The 15,253-nt window shown below is 37.2% G+C and overlaps 1 protein-coding gene across 3 annotated transcripts in view; it reads right to left on the bottom strand.

Annotated features, from left to right (window-relative positions):
• Positions 1 to 5,697: 5,697 nt before the first annotated feature.
• The window catches only part of tmem38b (transmembrane protein 38B), a 33,198-nt gene continuing 23,642 nt past the window's right edge, over positions 5,698 to 15,253 (bottom strand). For all 3 annotated transcript variants that reach the window (XM_061876449.1, XM_061876450.1, XM_061876448.1), the window contains exons 3-6: positions 13,534 to 13,718; positions 13,337 to 13,424; positions 10,682 to 10,799; positions 5,698 to 6,493 (exon numbers count right to left, since the gene is read on the bottom strand). In XM_061876449.1, the coding sequence (XP_061732433.1) occupies positions 6,392 to 6,493; positions 10,682 to 10,799; positions 13,337 to 13,424; positions 13,534 to 13,718 (493 nt within the window). In that variant the 3' untranslated portion in view covers positions 5,698 to 6,391. The remainder of the gene's footprint in view (positions 6,494 to 10,681; positions 10,800 to 13,336; positions 13,425 to 13,533; positions 13,719 to 15,253) is intronic.

Below are 15,253 nucleotides of genomic sequence, written 5' to 3'. Positions count from 1 at the left end.
TTAAAGCTGGCCCGCCACTGTAACACCGCATTCACCGCTAATACTCATACTCCTCAACCCTCCCAATTTTCCCGGGAGACTCCCGAAGTTCAGTGTCCTCCCGAATTTCTCCCGATTTCCACCCAGACAATAATATTGGGAGCGGGCCGTAAAAGCAGTGCCTTTGGCGTTCTCTACATGTCGCCACGTCCGCTTTTCCTCCATACAAACATCGTACCGGCCCACTCACATAATATCTGCGGCTCACACACACAAGTGTATGCAATGGATACTTGGTCAACAGCCATACAGGTCACACTGCCACCACCAAACCCCGCCCCAACTCAAACCCGCCGCCGAAAAGAGGCATTCAATTTTTATTTTTATTTTATTTGATATCCCATTGATATTTTTTAATTATTATTATTTAATACTGGATTTTGCATGTCACTATAAAGTTATATAAGCCTTGCTTGGTCAATATTCAATGCAAAACTTGTTTTGGTCCCTATTAAAGGATTAATTTGTTCAACCTCGGCCCGGGGCTTCGTTTAGTTTTAAATTTTGGCCCATTCTGTATTTGAGTTTGACACCCCTGGTGTAAAGGAATGGGTGAATAGAATGAATAGTCGAATAGTCGGTAGTTAAATAGTAGAAAAGTCGTTTAGATGAATAGTTGAATTGTAGAATAGTTTAATAATTGGATAGTAGAATAGCCGATTAGGTTGATAACCTTAAAGGGGAACATTATCACAATTTCAGAAGGGTTAAAACCAATAAAAATCAGTTCCCAGTGGCTTATTTTATTTTTCGAATTTTTTTTCAAAATTTTAACCGTCCCGGAATATTCCTAAAAAAAAAAAAAGCTTTGAAGTGCTTGATTTTCGCTATTTGCGAAGCCACCCTCCATTTTCCTGTGACGTCACATAGCGATACCAATACAAACAGATGGTGGATAGCACAGCAAGATATAGAGACATTAGCTCGGATTCAGACTCGGATTTCAGCGGCTTAAGCGATTCAACAGATTACGCATGTATTGAAACGGATGGTTGGAGTATGGAGGCAGATACCGAAAACGAAATTGAAGAAACTGAAGCTATTGAGCAAATAGCTATTGACGCTATTCGGCCATACATGTCTGTCTTAGCATCGTCGGTAAAATGTGCGGACCAAACGATCAGGACTTTCAAATTGACACTGGAGCAACTTAAATCCGACGATTGGTAAGTGTTTGTTTGGCATTAAATGTGGGTGGAAGGAAACGCTGGATGTAAATATAGCTACAAATGAGGCCTAATGATGCAATATGCACATACAGCCAGCCTAAATAGCATGTTAGCATCGATTAGATGGCAGTCATGCCGCGACCAAATATGTCTGATTAGCACATAAGTCGACAACATCAACAAAACTCACCTTTGTGATTTTGTTGACTTTATCGTTGGGAATGCATCTGCTTTGAGTGTCGCAGGATATCCGGACATTCTTGCCATCTCTGTGCCATGTCTGTCGTAGCATCGCCGGTAAAAACCAAACGAGGGACTTTCGCATCTCTTGACACTGGAGCAAATTAAATCCATTGATTGGTAAGTGTTTGTTTGGCATTAAATGTGGTTAGAAGGAAATGCTGGATGTAAATATAGCTACAAATGAGGCATTTTGATGCAATATGTACATACAGCTAGCCTAAATAGCATGTTAGTATCGATTAGCATGCCGTGCTCATCGATGCACATTCCACGTAAATCAACCTGAATCCGTCCCTGATCGTGTTGTTACACCCTCCGACAACACACCGATGAGGCATGATGTCTCCAAAGTACCGTTAAACAGTCAAAAAAACGGAAAATAACAGAGCTGATTTGACTTGCTGCGTGTAATGTGGTGGAGAAAAGGGCGTTGACTACCTAGGTGACGTCACGTTGTGATCTCATCGCTCCGAGAGCGATAAATTGAAAGGCGTTTAATTCGCTAAAATTACCCATTTAGAGTTCGGAAATCGGTAAAAAAAAACATATGGTCATTTTTCTGCACCATCAAGGTATATATTGACGCTTACATAGGTCTGGTGATAATGTTCCCCTTTAATCAAACAAAAAAACAGTGTTTCATAAACATACATCATTATACATGCTTTGCTTTCCATTAAATCAATCCAATCAAATGAATTTACTTCCAGGGTCATGATTAATAGACGTTTTTTTAACGCTATATTATAAAAATAGACGTTTTGTTAACGCTACATTATAAAAAAATTTAAAAAACTATTTACAAACACAAGCTATGGGATGACAGAGGAAACGTGCCCCGGAAGGAAATGCGTTATCCTATAGCTTGTGTGTGTAAATTGTTTTTAAATTTTATTTATAATATAGCGTTAACAAAACGTCTATATTTTTATAATATAGCGTTAAAACGTCTGTATTAATCATGACCCTGGATGTAAATAGGGGGAAAGGTTTTTGTAGGGGGGAAGAAATTTGGCGTGATAGCACCACACCCTGCCCCCCTTCTCCGTACGTTGGTTGAGGTGGGCGGGGTTAGGGGCGCGTGTATAATATACCGCTAGCCAAGAGTCATGGATGCACGGCATTATGGGTAATCCCCAATGCTGCGTTTATAATGTGCCACAGAGCCAATGCTCTACAGAAATGTGTTTGGTGTGGGTTAACAGAGTGCGGCACATATAAGAGTTTTAAAGTTGTTTATATCACAAACAGTGTAAAAGGTATGGCTGTTGACCAAGTATGCATTGCAATATCGCATAAGCAGCAGCGAAATGCATGCGTCCGGCCGGCACGACAAAAAGCAAGGTGTTAAAGTGGACCCGATGACATTCTGTAGAGCAATGGACCCCAACCACCGGGCCGCGGACGCAGAATAATTTTTTCATTTTTTTTAATCACACAATTTTGTATCGCACGCCATTGGTAAGTGCAGGGGTGAGGAGAGGGTTTAAAATTATTAGCGCCTGCTTACTTTAACCGCATGCTTTGAATAAGCGCCCGGCGGCTATTCAAGGAAATACGATATACTAAGTCATAAAATCAGTGTCCAAAGGTTGCCTGTAGGGATTTTTAATGTCCAGCAGATGTCAGTATTTAGTGACATAGTATCAATACAGTTTTGCAATGTGTTGAAACGATACATGAAGCCTCATCAACCAATCACCACTGATAACTTTTTAAATTTACTTTCATTCAACTTAAACCATTTTTGTCAACATTAGGGAAATTATCTCCTTTAAACATTTTCCCCAGTGAAATTATTTTCTTTAAACATTCCCCTCAGTCCAAACAAGCACTTCATTCCTTTGCTTTTCTCACCAGTTGCGTCTTCTGAGTCCACACAGGAGCTGTCTTCCTTCTTCTTAGCAGCACGTCAAACAGGGGTGACTGACTGAAGCTCAAACATTTTGAGCATGTGCTCTGAGCAGGTGAACAGGTGAACTCAATCAAGCCAGTCTGGTGGAGATGTTCAGCCCTCAGCTCTCACTGTTGCCCCTTCAGGCCTGGAGTGTGCTCTGCAAACCAGTGGTGTTTTTTCTGCTCTGACTTTGACTTGACAGTGTTTTTCAACCACTGTGCCGCGGCCCACTACTGTACTGTAAGATATTGTCTGGTGTGCCGTGGGAGATATCATATCACCTAATTGGGTTAAGAATATTTTTTGCAAACCAGTAATTATAATCCGCAAATAATGTGCCGTGCTGTCTAGAGCTCGGCAGAGTAACCATGTAATACTCTTCCGTATCAGTACGTGTCAGCATGTAGATAATTGTTTTGTGGATGTTTGGAACATAGTTTGTCGTGATCACAATATGCAGACGACAGCGGGGAGGCAGTGTGAAGGTAAAAAGGTGTCTAATGCTTAAACCAAAAATAAACAAAAGGCTAGTGCTGCTAAGAAAAGGCATTGAAGCTTAGGGATGGCTATGCAAAATGAAACTAAAACAACTGGCTGCGAAGTAAACAAAAACAAAATGCTGGGCGACAGCAAAGCGTATCGAGCAGCAGATGGCGTCCACAAAGTGGACGAAAGTGCAATTATCTTTGTATAAATATAATAACATCAAAAAAATGACTTTATGTCCAATAATTTAAAACCGTCAACGTCTTTGCAGAGTAGGAAAAATATTATTTTCACAGAGTATTTACATTAAAAAAAAAACATTAATAAATCAGCATTGTACATGACAACAACAAAAACACTCAAAAAAGGTCAAGGTGTGATGTGACAGGTGGTGACAGTACACCTACTTTGAGACAAGAGCTGTAGTGATGCATGCTTGGTTATAGTTCCAAGGTATATCCAACAATTGCGTAAATAACTTTTTACTGTCAATCGGCTGCTGAGTTTAATTTATTTATGTTTTCTGATAGTGGTGTGCCTCGGGATTTTTCCAATGAAAACATGTGCCTTGGCTCAAAAAAAGGTTAAAAACACTGTATTAGATGGAATTTTTACCTGACATGACATGTTTCTGTCAGCTTGCTGCGAGGTTTGTTTCCCCGGGATGAAAACTGATCACTCCGGACAGGACTTGCAGGTAGGAACATGATTTAATCTTAAACAAAACTCAGAGTTACAAAAAAGGGAAAACAAGGCGAACGAATAAGGTGCAGATCGCACTTGAAGCTAAATATTTAGCATTGACTAGAGCAGTGGTTCTCAACCTTTATTCAGTGATGTACCCCCTGTGAACATGTTTTTAATTCAAGTACCCCCAAATCGGAACAATGCATTTTTGGTTGAAAAAGAGATAAAGAAGTAAAATACAGCACTATGTCATCAGTTTGATTTATTAAATTGTATAACAGAGCAAAATATTGCTCATATGTAGTGGTCTTTCTTGAACTATTTGGAAAAAAATATATATAAAAATAGCTAAAAACGTGTTGACAAGTAAACAAGTGATTCAATTATAAAGATTTCTACACATAGACGTACTCATTAACTTAAAGTGCCCTCTTTGGTGATTGTAATAGAGATCCATCTGGATTCATGAACTTCATTCTAAACATGTCTTCACAAAAAAAGAAATCTTTAACATCAATATTTATGGAACATGTCCACAAAAAATCTAGCTGTCAACACTGAATGCATTGTTGCATTTCTTTTCACAGTTTATGAACTTACAATCATATTTTGTTGAAGTATTATTCAATAAATATATTTATAAAGGATTTTTGAATTCTTGCTATTTTTAGAATATTTTTAAAATCTCACGTACCCCTTGGCATACCTTCAAGTACCCCCAGGGGTACGCGTACCCCCATTTGAGAACCACTGGACTAGAGGACAAGAGACGTGACGAGAGCATGAAGCAAACATTTAACATAAACCAAGGCATGGAACACTCAGGAAACTGTGGCATGAAACTAGCAAGACTTGCTTGGCAAGGCGTGAGACAAACAATGACACCAGGGTGACTGCCTGGCAAAGGTAGGCTTAAAAAAATGTCTCTTGATTAGAGCCAGGTGAGAGTCCCAAACACCAGCGGCAGGTGAAAATCATAAGTAGCCTTGGCAACCAAACCAAACTCAGGTGTCAAACAGGACCTACAGGAGTCCAAAACTAACAGAACATAATAAAACATGATCCAGACCACAGATCGTGATAGTTTCAACTACCTAATACCCTATTTCAGCTTAAGTTGAAACACACAAGACATTACGTAACAAAAAAAAAACAGAAATGCGGCCTCTCCAAAGATAATGATTGGCAAGTCTTTTTTATTATTATTGTCATATGCAGAACCTGATGCAAGAAAAATGTAGCACAAATAAAGCCAAAGAACCAAAGAATCCTTTTTTTACATTGAAGTGTTGTTTCAACGCAGGAATATTGACAGCACACACTCTAATTTCATGCTTCACTTATTATTCAAGGCATTCATCAAGCAAACACATTTTGAAAGCTTTTCACCGTCACTGAAAGTGCAATTATCTTTATATAAATACAATATAATCAAAAAAATGACTTTATGTCCAATAATTTAAAACCGTCAACGTCTTTGCAGAGTAGGAAAAATATTATTTTCACAGAGTATTTGCATTAAAAAAAACATTCAGAAATCAGCATTGTTCCCAAGAGATCATTTTTGGACTATAAATATATTTATATTTCAAAATAAGACACATATTGATTTTTATACCTGATATCATAACATCACAGTAGCTTAAGAATGAGCCCCAAATTAAAGTGCAGGCTTGATTGGCGTCTTACTGTGAAATTCACTTTCAACAACTTTTATGCTGAAAACTCAACGATGGGAAAAAGAAGTTTCCATGACGCTGCTCCTACAATCGCTCTTCTTACAGCTCTCGCCTACCTGGAAATCGTCTTTGGTTTTAACTCTCTGCTGAGCGCACTTCCGACGCCGGTACTAGTCGACGTGTCCCCGCCCTTACGCGGCGTACGGGGCGAAGCCGGTGAAAAGAGTCTTGAAGAGCGCCGATTCCACAGGGGCGAAAGGAGATGTCGCAGAGCCGGTCAGCATCATCCTCGCCTGAACGATAAAAAACAAGACTTCAAAATGTCAGAACAGAAAGAAGGACTTTTCATTGGCTTGGTTTACAAGTGTAAAAAGAAATTAGCACTTTAGCTTATCATTGTTGACTTTTCCATATTGTGCTGAGCAGCCAGGTCAAAATGCATGCATGTCTAGATTTCTTTTTCAATTCTATGGCCGAAGTCACTTTTTTTTTTTTTTTTATCTTTTCCATCATTATGGTAACATTCAGAACTTAAGGAAATGTTTCAAGAGCCACAGAAAATTCACAAATATTTGTAAAATTGATTTTTGGATGCCAATTTAAGTCATGCCAAATATGCTCTTAAATTGTCACAAATTTAGGTCAAATTCCCAATTTTTTTAACCTTTTTCATTATCAGGAGTTTTTTTTTAATCAGTTTTAAATCCCATGGAAACGACTAACTACCAGTTATTCTGTTTTTAAATTATTTTTAATTACAACTTTAATTTCAACAGTTAAACCCACCTGTTGACATTTTAGTTGAAATAGCCATAACATTTCCAACATTGTTACCAAGGTTTCCCGCAGCGCTTTGTTGACAACAAAGAACCACCGCCTAAACTAAAGTCTACAAAAAAAAAAGTTATTATTTTATTTATTTTTTTTGTCCTGTCGAGCTTCTCAGGGTCAGCATATGTCAGGCCCCACTTTTAACTCTTTTTTTCAAACGCTTATTGCAAACGCTTATTAACAGTAAGTCATTAAAGGGGAACATTATCACCAGACCTATGTAAGCGTCAATATATACCTTGATGGTGCAGAAAAAAGACCATATATTTTTTTAACCGATTTCCGAACTCTAAATGGGTGAATTTTGGCGAATTAAACGCCTTTCTGTTTATCGCTCTAGTGGCGATGACGTCAGAACGTGACGTCACCGAGGTAATACAGCCGTCATTTTCATTTTCAACACATTGTAAACACCGGGTCTCAGCTCTGTTATTTTCCGTTTTTTCGACTATTTTTTGGAACCTTGGAGACATCATGCCTCGTCGGTGTGTTGTTGGAGGGTGTAACAACACTAACAGGGAGGGATTCAAGTTGCACCACTGGCCCGAAGATGCGAAAGTGGCAAGAAATCTGCCGTCAGACCCCCATTGAATGTGCCGGAGTGTCTGCACATTTTACCAGCGATGGTAAGACAGACATGGCACAGAGATGTATGGATAACCTGCAGATGCATTTGCAACGATAAAGTCAACGAAATCACAAAGGTGAGTTTTGTTGATGTTGACCGCCAGCTAATCGATGCTAACATGCTATGCTAATCGATGCTAACATGCTATGCTAATCGATGCTAACATGCTATTTACCGGCGGTGCTAGAGCAGACATGGCACAGAGATGTATGGATAACCTACAGATGCATTTGCAACTATATTACGTTTCCTTCCACCCACATTTAATGCGAAGAAAACACTTACCAATCGAAGGATTTAAGTTGCTCCAGTGTCACAGGATGCGAAAGTCCTGATCGTTTGGTCCGCACATTTTACCGGCGATGCTAACGCAGCTATTCGGCCATGCTATGGCTATGAAAAGCGTCAATAGCTATTCGCTCAATAGCTTCAGTTTCTTCTTCAATACTTTCATACTCCAACCATCCGTTTCAATACATGCGTAATCTGTTGAATCGCTTAAGCCGCTGAAATCAGAGTCTGAATCCGAGCTAATTTCGCTATATCTTGCTGTGGAATTCGCCATTGTTTGTTTGCATTGGCAGCACTGTATGACGTCACAGGAAAATGGACAGTGTCTTCGCAGATAGCGAAAAAAAGGCACTTTAAAGCTTTTTTTAGGGATATTCCGGGACCGGTAAAATTTTGAAAAAAACTTCAAAAAATACAACAAGCCACTGGGAACTGATTTTTATTGTTTTTAACCCTTTTGAAATTGTGATAATGCTCACCTTTGATTTGACTTAGTCCTTATTTTGACTTAGTAAATATTGACTTACAAAGACAAAATAATGACTAAGTCAATCTAATGACATTATTTTGACTTAGTAAATATTGACACACAAAGACAAAATAATGACTAAGTCAAATGAATGTCTTACTGTAAATAAGCGTTTGAAAAAAAAAAGGAGTTAAAAGTGGGGCCACATGCTGACATATGCTGACCCTGAGAAGCTGGACAGGACAAAAAAATAAAATAAAAAAATAAAAACTAGGGTTTTTTTTAGACTTTAGTTTAGGCGGTGGCTCTTTGTTGTCAACAAAGCTCTGCGGGAAACCTTGGTAACAATGTTGGAAATGTTATGGCTATTTCTAAGTATGTTGTTATTTTGACTTAGTAAATATTGACTTACGAAGACAAAACAATTACATACTTATTAGTATCTCAGGCAACTAGGACTATCTTGTGTTTTGTTTTTACCAACAGGAGCTGGAACACCATCATTCGTATTCAGTAGTAATTTTCGTTATTATTAGCCTGAAGAGTAAATGCTGTAGCAATATTGTTTTCTTTTATTTTTGAGACAATTGAGATGTTTTTAGGCTGCTAGTGTGAGTTTTTTTTAAAAAGCTGCTGTGTAAAACATGTTTGACTCAAAAGTTTTACTTGGTGTTTTCTTCTTGCATTTAACCATTGTTAAAGGCCTACTGAAACCCACTACTACCGACCACGCAGTCTGATAGTTTATATATCAATGATGAAATACTAACATTGCAACACATGCCAATACGGCCGGTTTAGTTTACTGAATTGCAATTTTAAATTTCCTGCGGAATTTCTTGTTGAAAACGTCGCGGAACGATGACACATGCGCGTGACGTCACGGACTGTCAGGAAATATTAGCGCAGCATCACTTGCAGCTAAAAGTAGTCTCTTTTCATCGCGCAATTACACAGTATTCTGGACATCTGTGTTGCTGAATCTTTAGCAATTTGTTCAATTAATAATGGAGAAGTCAAAGTAGAAAGACGGGGTTGGGAAGCTTTAGCCTTTAGCCACACAAACACACGGTGATTCCTTGTTTAAAATTCCGGGAGGTGAAGCTTTAGTATGGATCAGAGCGGTCAAGCGAACATAGATCAAGACCACTTGTCAACCGGCAGTTTTTGGTGAGAAAGTTGTGTTAAAAAGTCGCCTCTTAACGGAGATCTGTGGAGTTTGCGCTGTCCTTGTATCTGCCGTGACTTCCTTCAGACACTGGCCTCAAGACACCTGTGGACACACCCCTCCAACTATCAGGTACTATTTAACTCACTAAAACACTAGCAACAAACAAGATAAGGGATTTCCCAGAATTATCCTAGTAAATGTGTCTAAAAACATCTGAATCCGTCCCAATGCAATCGCCTTTTTTTTTTTACTTTATTTTTTTTCTTTTATTTTTTTTCTAGTCCTTCGCTATCAATATCATCATCCACAAATCTTTCATCCTCGCTCAAATTAATGGGGAAATCGTCGCTATCTCGGTCCGAATCGCTCTTGCTGCTGGTGGCTATGATTATAAACAATGTGAGGATGTGAGGAGCCCTACAACCCGTGACGTCACGCGCACATCGTCTGGTTTTTCCGGTACAGGCAAGACTTTTTTATTAGCGACCAAAAGTTGCAAACTTTATCGTCGATGTTCTCTACTAAATCCTTTCAGCAAAAATATGGCAATATCGCGAAATGATCAAGTATGACACAAAGAATGGACCTGCTATCCCCGTTTGAATAAGAAAATCTAATTTCAGTAGGCCTTTAAATTGAGATAATCCCATGAGGTGGATATTGGAACTACATATGAAAGTATGAATACATACTGTAGCGTATATGATGATGAAAGTAACAGAAGTGAGACGTTCATCGTTATGGACAAACATCAGTCCTGAGACAACTCCTCCATCTGACGAAACGGCTCGCTGGTAATTTTGACGGATCGGAGTTGAAAGACGGCGCGCTGGATGTGTCGGCGGCGCAGGCAAGTTTCCCAGAGAAGGAGAGGATGATGCAAGAGGAGGAAAATGATGCAAGAGCCGCCTCCCCGAGGGTAACACCGCGCTAACAACGGCAGCTAATGACGCCCAGAACTTTAAGCGAGAAGATAAAAAAAAAAAAGGTCATTCGGAAGACGCCTCCTTTCGTCGCCTCTGATGACCTGGCCCAGAGAGCGTCCCAATACTTTTGTCCGTCCCGTGTACTATTGAGTGACACAAACAGACCTTGTTGGCGACAGTGTAGGTGGAGTAGATGAGCATCAGGTGGTGTGTGTGCAGCGGCAGGTAGTGACTCTGCTGCAGGGCAAACAGCACCGCTCCAACCAGGGTCACCTTGGTGGGGCTACACACACATGCACACGCACACGCACATGCACACGCACACACAAACAAACACAGAATACTAAATAATAACAAATAATAACAACAAAGAAATGACAATCGCCACACTTGATGTAAATATTTCAAGATAGGCACGACTAATGGATTATTAACAAATAAATATAAAGAAGCAGATTGAACACTAATGAACCCTTAAGAACCTCAATGGACATTTAAAGGACTATTTCAATGTCATAGATAAGTCTTTGGAAAGCTTTCTCCCTTTTCATTTGTACCTGTTTCATATTTGTTTTGTATACATTTTTTCAGTTTGTTATTTTCATATTTTGACTCATCATTTATAAACTTTTTATATATTTATATTTATTGGTGGTAATATTTATTCGTCTTATATCTATGTGCTTTTTGTCAACATTTTTCATATTATTTTCACTATATGTTGTCTAGAGTGTAACCAGCCTTCCACTCGAATTTTAAAGACTGTTTCAATGTTATAGATAACGCATTGGAAAGCTTTCTCAGTTTTCATTAGTACCTGTTTCATATTTGTTTGTTTACATTTTTTCAAAAAATTATTTTCACATTTTGACTCATCACTATTGGATTTTTTATATATCGTATTTCCTTGAATTGCTGCCGGGGCGCTAATTAATTTAAAACCTCTTCTCACTCCTGCGATTACCAAAGGCATGCGGTAAAAGTAAGCATGCGCTAATTATTTTAAAACCTCTTCTCACTCCGGGACTTACCAGAGGCATGCAGTAACAATTTAAGTGTGATGTAAGCTTGGACCTTAAATCCTACTGAATAGCTCCTAATATTCTTCCCTTTATGCGATTACAAATTACCGGTATTGAAATCAGCCTCCTCCATTTTGAAAATGATGACAGGGGAAGTGTCGTTCGTGACTGTCACGAGTTTGACCAGGCGGTAAAACTCAGCTTGCGCTAATTATTTTGGGAAGCGAGTTTGACCCGGCAGTAATTCAAGGCAGGCGCATACTATATGCCCTGCGGCAATTCAAGGAAATACGGTATTTGTATTTATTGGTGTTAATATTTATTTGTACTGTATGTATGTGCTTTTTGTCAACATTTTTCATATTATTTTCACTACATGTTGTCCAGAGTGTAACCCGCCTTCCGCTCGAATGCAGCTGGGATAGGCTCCAGCACCCCCCGTGACGCGGAAAGGGACAAGTGTTAAAAAATGGATGGATGGATGGACTCATCACTATACTATAATCAAAAAAACTTTTCAAGTTTTATTTGTTTGTTTTTTGTATTCATGTGTTTATGAAGAGATGTTTCATCAATATGTCTTCAGAAAATATGTTTTCATGTTTTATATATCTGTATTGTATACGTGTAAGCTTTTTGTTTGTATTTTTCCAGATTTTCACATGTTAATTCATCAAATTAAAAAAAATTAAAAATTATGTATTATATATATATACATATATATACACACACATATATACATATATATATACATATATACACACATACATATATATATATATATATATATATATATATATATATATACATATATACATATATATATATATATATATCGTGTGTATATATATATATATATATATATATATATATATATATATATACACACACACGATTCAGGTAAAAACATTTTGTGTTATTTGATTGCTTTTGACTCATCACTACATTAGAATTTAATTTACAAATATTTTCATGTTTTATATATGTAATAATATATGTATTGCATATTAATGTGCTCTTAGCATAATTATTATTTTTACAATATATTATTATTTTTACGTTTTGACTCATTGCTGGATAAAAATACATATAATTTAATGTTTTATATATTTGTAGTGTTTATTTCATGAACTTTTTGTATCCATTATTAATTGTTAGACTAACATTTTAACTCATCACTATAAAACAAATTTTGAAAGAAAAAAATGCTATACTGTTTTTTTTGTTTGTATTGTATATTTGTGTGCTTTTGGTATGATTTTTGTAAGATTGTTATTTTGACATTTCGACTCATTACAATAGATCTTTTTGTAATGTTTTCTCATTTCAAATATTTGTATTGTTTATTTGTGTGCTTTTTGTATGTTTTCATATCAAAAAACATTTTAACCATATAATTATAGTTTTATAATTGCACTTTTTTTTACTGTTTATTATATGTTTATTTTACATATATGACTATATAATAACTGAAGCGACAAACAAAAGAAAACAAAAATCACAAACAAGGAAAATCAATGTTATGAGGAGCTATTACGCTGCCGTGAAAAAAGAGGTTCAGAACATTCCAAGAGATTCTACTACAGTATTCCATTAAATGTAATCCATAATTTGTCATATAACTGTAATGTTATTAGTATGTTTTTAAAAGTATGAATTAAAAAATAATTTAAAAATTCATTATTATAATAAGTTGATCAGGCAATGAAGCGTAATATCCACCCCTTCAAACACAGAATAGTTCATAAGGTGGTAAAGTGATACAAAAGTAAAATCCCAAACAACTACTTAGACTCACTAGGACATTCTGAGAAGCTCATTGGTTTCAGGTTTCCACACTCCTCGAACGAGCTGCTCAAAGTTACTGATAAGACCGCCTCCAGCTCCTAGTGGACACACAGTCAGATGTAGTATTATACCTCTCATAATAAATATTGTTTACTGGTTAAAGTAGGGATGATCTATAATTTGAATTAGTCAGAAGGCCCCACTAACCTCTGGCCCACCCGATGGCGATCATGACCAGTAGACCATCCTTATACTTGCTGTGGGCCAGAGTGACGCCGCCCAGGACTTTCCACGTGCGCGTCACTTCCTTCATTCCCGACAGCACCAAGCGGAGAGGCAGCTGGGCCGCACAGTTGTACACCAGGTCCGAGGGGCAGTAGAACACCAAGTACCTGTGAGGCCACCACAAAGAAAGTCTACGATCATTGATGAAATACTGTTTTTAACCAGCAGAAGGCAGCATTGCACGTTTACCTCTATCATCATTGAAGGTTGAATGTCATTTTCTATAGGTTAAATACAGTCACATATGTGCTTTGGATATATATGTATGTATGTCTATATATATATATATATATACATACCGTATTTCCTTGAATTGCCGCAGGGCATATAGTATGCGCCTGCCCTGAATTACTGCCGGGTCAAACTCGCTTTGCGAAATAATTAGCGCATGCTTAGTATTACCGCCTGGTCAAACTCGTGACGTCACGAGTGACACTTCCTCTGTCATCGTTTTCAAAATGGAGGATGCTGATTTCAATACCGGTAATCTGAAATCGCAAAAAGGGAAGAAGATTAAGAACTATTCAGTAGGATTTAAGGTCCAAGCTTACATCACACTCAATGTTTTACTGCATACCTTTGGTAAGTGCCGGAGTGAGAAGAGGTTTTAAAATAATTAGCGCATGCTTACTTTTACCGCATGCCTTTGGGAAGCGCAGGAGTGGGAAGAGGTTTTAAATTAATTAGCGCCCCGGCGGCAATTCAAGGAAATACGGTGTATATATATATATATATATATATATAGATATATATATATATATTTTTTTTTTTTTTTAAAGCATATTCTAAAATGTTGGTCCTAAACAAAGCTTTTTCAAGCATAAAACTGGCTAAATAATATAAAACATTAAAACTACAGTTGTATTGGCCGCAAGAGGAGAAAAAAACAATCAGATTGCGCTATTCAGTATCGTGGCCACTGATTAGCTCAGCCTCAGGCAGCATTACTGTATTGGATTAAAATAGTATTAGGTGAATAAATGGTGTTATTTCATGCCTGTAGGGCACTCATAATATTGAAAAGTGTAATTAAAAGATGAACTAAAAATATTTAATTTGTAATTAATCATTCCTACTGAGCAGTAATTCATTTATTTATGAGTGCGGAACCAATTAACAGTGATATACATTGGACAAGTGTACAGAAAACTAAATTATTGTTTTTTGTACTTTGCATTTTTAGTGCAACAATGACAGTGCAAGGACTAGGCAACAGATGTGTAAAAAAAAAAAAAAAAAAAAAAAAGTCAATAAAGTTACTATGCATCAATTTTACATTTGTAAAAATAAAAAAATAAATCCTGGTGTATACAAACAATGTATGCATGCAATGTATGTAATTCTAATTATCTAAAGATAAATAAATGAACTTATAAGATAACACAATTTAAAAATTACTATATTCAAAAATGTAAAACATTTAAATCAGGGGTGTCAAACTCATTTTAGATGGGGGGCCACGTGGAGAAAATCTACTCCCAAGTGGGCCGGACTAGTAAAATCCCTGCACGATAACTTTGTGGGTTCTTCCGAGGATGTTGTAGTCGTAATGATTTGTGCAGTCCTTTGAGACATTTGTGATTTGGGGCTATATAAATAAACATTGATTGATTGATTGAACTTAAAAATAAAGACACCTTCA

Source organism: Nerophis ophidion, linkage group LG17 (genome assembly GCF_033978795.1).
Source record: "Nerophis ophidion isolate RoL-2023_Sa linkage group LG17, RoL_Noph_v1.0, whole genome shotgun sequence".
NCBI lineage: Eukaryota > Metazoa > Chordata > Actinopteri > Syngnathiformes > Syngnathidae > Nerophis > Nerophis ophidion.
Note: the sequence above shows the minus strand (reverse complement) of the source record. Positions and strands in the feature narration are given on the sequence as shown.